This window comes from Mandrillus leucophaeus, unplaced genomic scaffold (genome assembly GCF_000951045.1).
Source record: "Mandrillus leucophaeus isolate KB7577 unplaced genomic scaffold, Mleu.le_1.0 Scaffold857, whole genome shotgun sequence".
Lineage (NCBI taxonomy): Eukaryota > Metazoa > Chordata > Mammalia > Primates > Cercopithecidae > Mandrillus > Mandrillus leucophaeus.
The window spans coordinates 505,309-506,677 of NW_012109330.1; the positions used below are offsets into that span (position 1 = coordinate 505,309).

Genomic DNA, 1,369 nt, shown 5'->3' on the forward strand with positions numbered 1-1,369 from the left:
TTGAAAGAAATTTAGTTCTATCCATAACTATTGCTTGGTGTTTAAATTTTTTTAAAAAGTTCTAACAATTCCATTCTATAGGTTTAGTATTGTCATTTTATAGATGAGAAAACTGAGGCTCAGACATTAAGTTGCCTAAAAGTCACATAACGTAGCAAGATTTGAACTCTGAATCTGCACTGTTTTCATTATGGAGCACAACTACACTGAGACGACAAATCTGAAATCTGCCATTAAAAAAGATGACTGATGGAATTTATATTTCTAATGTAAGAACAGAATAGACAACAAACGGCTAGACAACAAAGAATCTTACCTGAACACGGAAGATGGACTTGTGGTAAAGTATATGAAAGTGCCTCCAAGTTCCTGCCTCCCTATCTTTTCAAAATAATATGTTCCCCTTTGGTAAGAAATTGAACATCTTGTAGAGTTCAACACTGAGTTAGAACTTCTGTGAACATTAGCTAAGAGCAAGATCAAATATCTCCGCTCAAGCTCTCACGGCTGTTCGTTCCTCAATTCTCTTACCTTCATTTTCTCTCCGATCGTCTTGCTGCATAGGTTCTTCAGCTTGTTCAAGTTGTCTGCCCGAAATCTACCTAGGAATAAAGAATCCAAGAATATACCAAAGAAATGCCCATAATTAAGATACTCCCTTCTCCTGGTTTTGACTTAGTACTGATCTCAGGTTAAGGCCTAAATGCCAACAGAGCTGAAGGATCTGCCTCATGAAGTTATAAACTCTTAGAGCTTTATTTATTTATTTATTTATTATTATTTTTTGGAGACGGCGTCTTGCTCTTGTTGCCCAAGCTGGAGTGTAGTGGTGCAATCTTGGCTCACTGCAACTTCCGCCTCCCAAGTTCAAGCGATTCTCCTGCCACAACCTCCCGAGTAGCTGGGATTATAGGTGCCCGCCACCACACCTGGCTAATTTTTGTGTTTTTAGAAGAGACGGGGCTTTACCACGTTGGCCAGGCTGGTCTCGAACTCCTGACCTTGGCCTCCCAAAGTGCTGGGATTACAGGTGTGAGCCACTGTGCCCGGCCTAATCTTAGAGCTTTAGAGCCCCAAATGTAGTTGGCATACAATGGTGACTACAATGGTGTCCCCAGCATTTGGTGACAAGGAAAAGACCATTCTGAGGTTAAAATTTAACAGTATCATAACATGTATGACACCACTATAGAGTGACACATCTGGAAAACTTGGAAGACACTCAAGTAACTAACCTGCCCAATGATCTTAAAACTCATTTAAGGAAACTAGGTGCTATGCACAGGACTCTATAAAGAGTGCAGTCATGATTGCTACCTCTCCATGCTAGAAATGGCTAATGTTACCCTTTTACTTTGATACAATGCTC

The 1,369-nt window shown here is 40.2% G+C and overlaps 1 protein-coding gene across 1 annotated transcript in view; it reads right to left on the reverse strand.

The window, feature by feature from the left end:
• Window positions 1–1,369, reverse strand: part of SARS (seryl-tRNA synthetase) — a 31,572-nt gene that overhangs the window by 17,531 nt on the left and 12,672 nt on the right. The window contains exon 2 of the mRNA XM_011968725.1: window positions 506–602. Within this exon, the coding sequence (XP_011824115.1) occupies window positions 506–602 (97 nt within the window). The remainder of the gene's footprint in view (window positions 1–505; window positions 603–1,369) is intronic.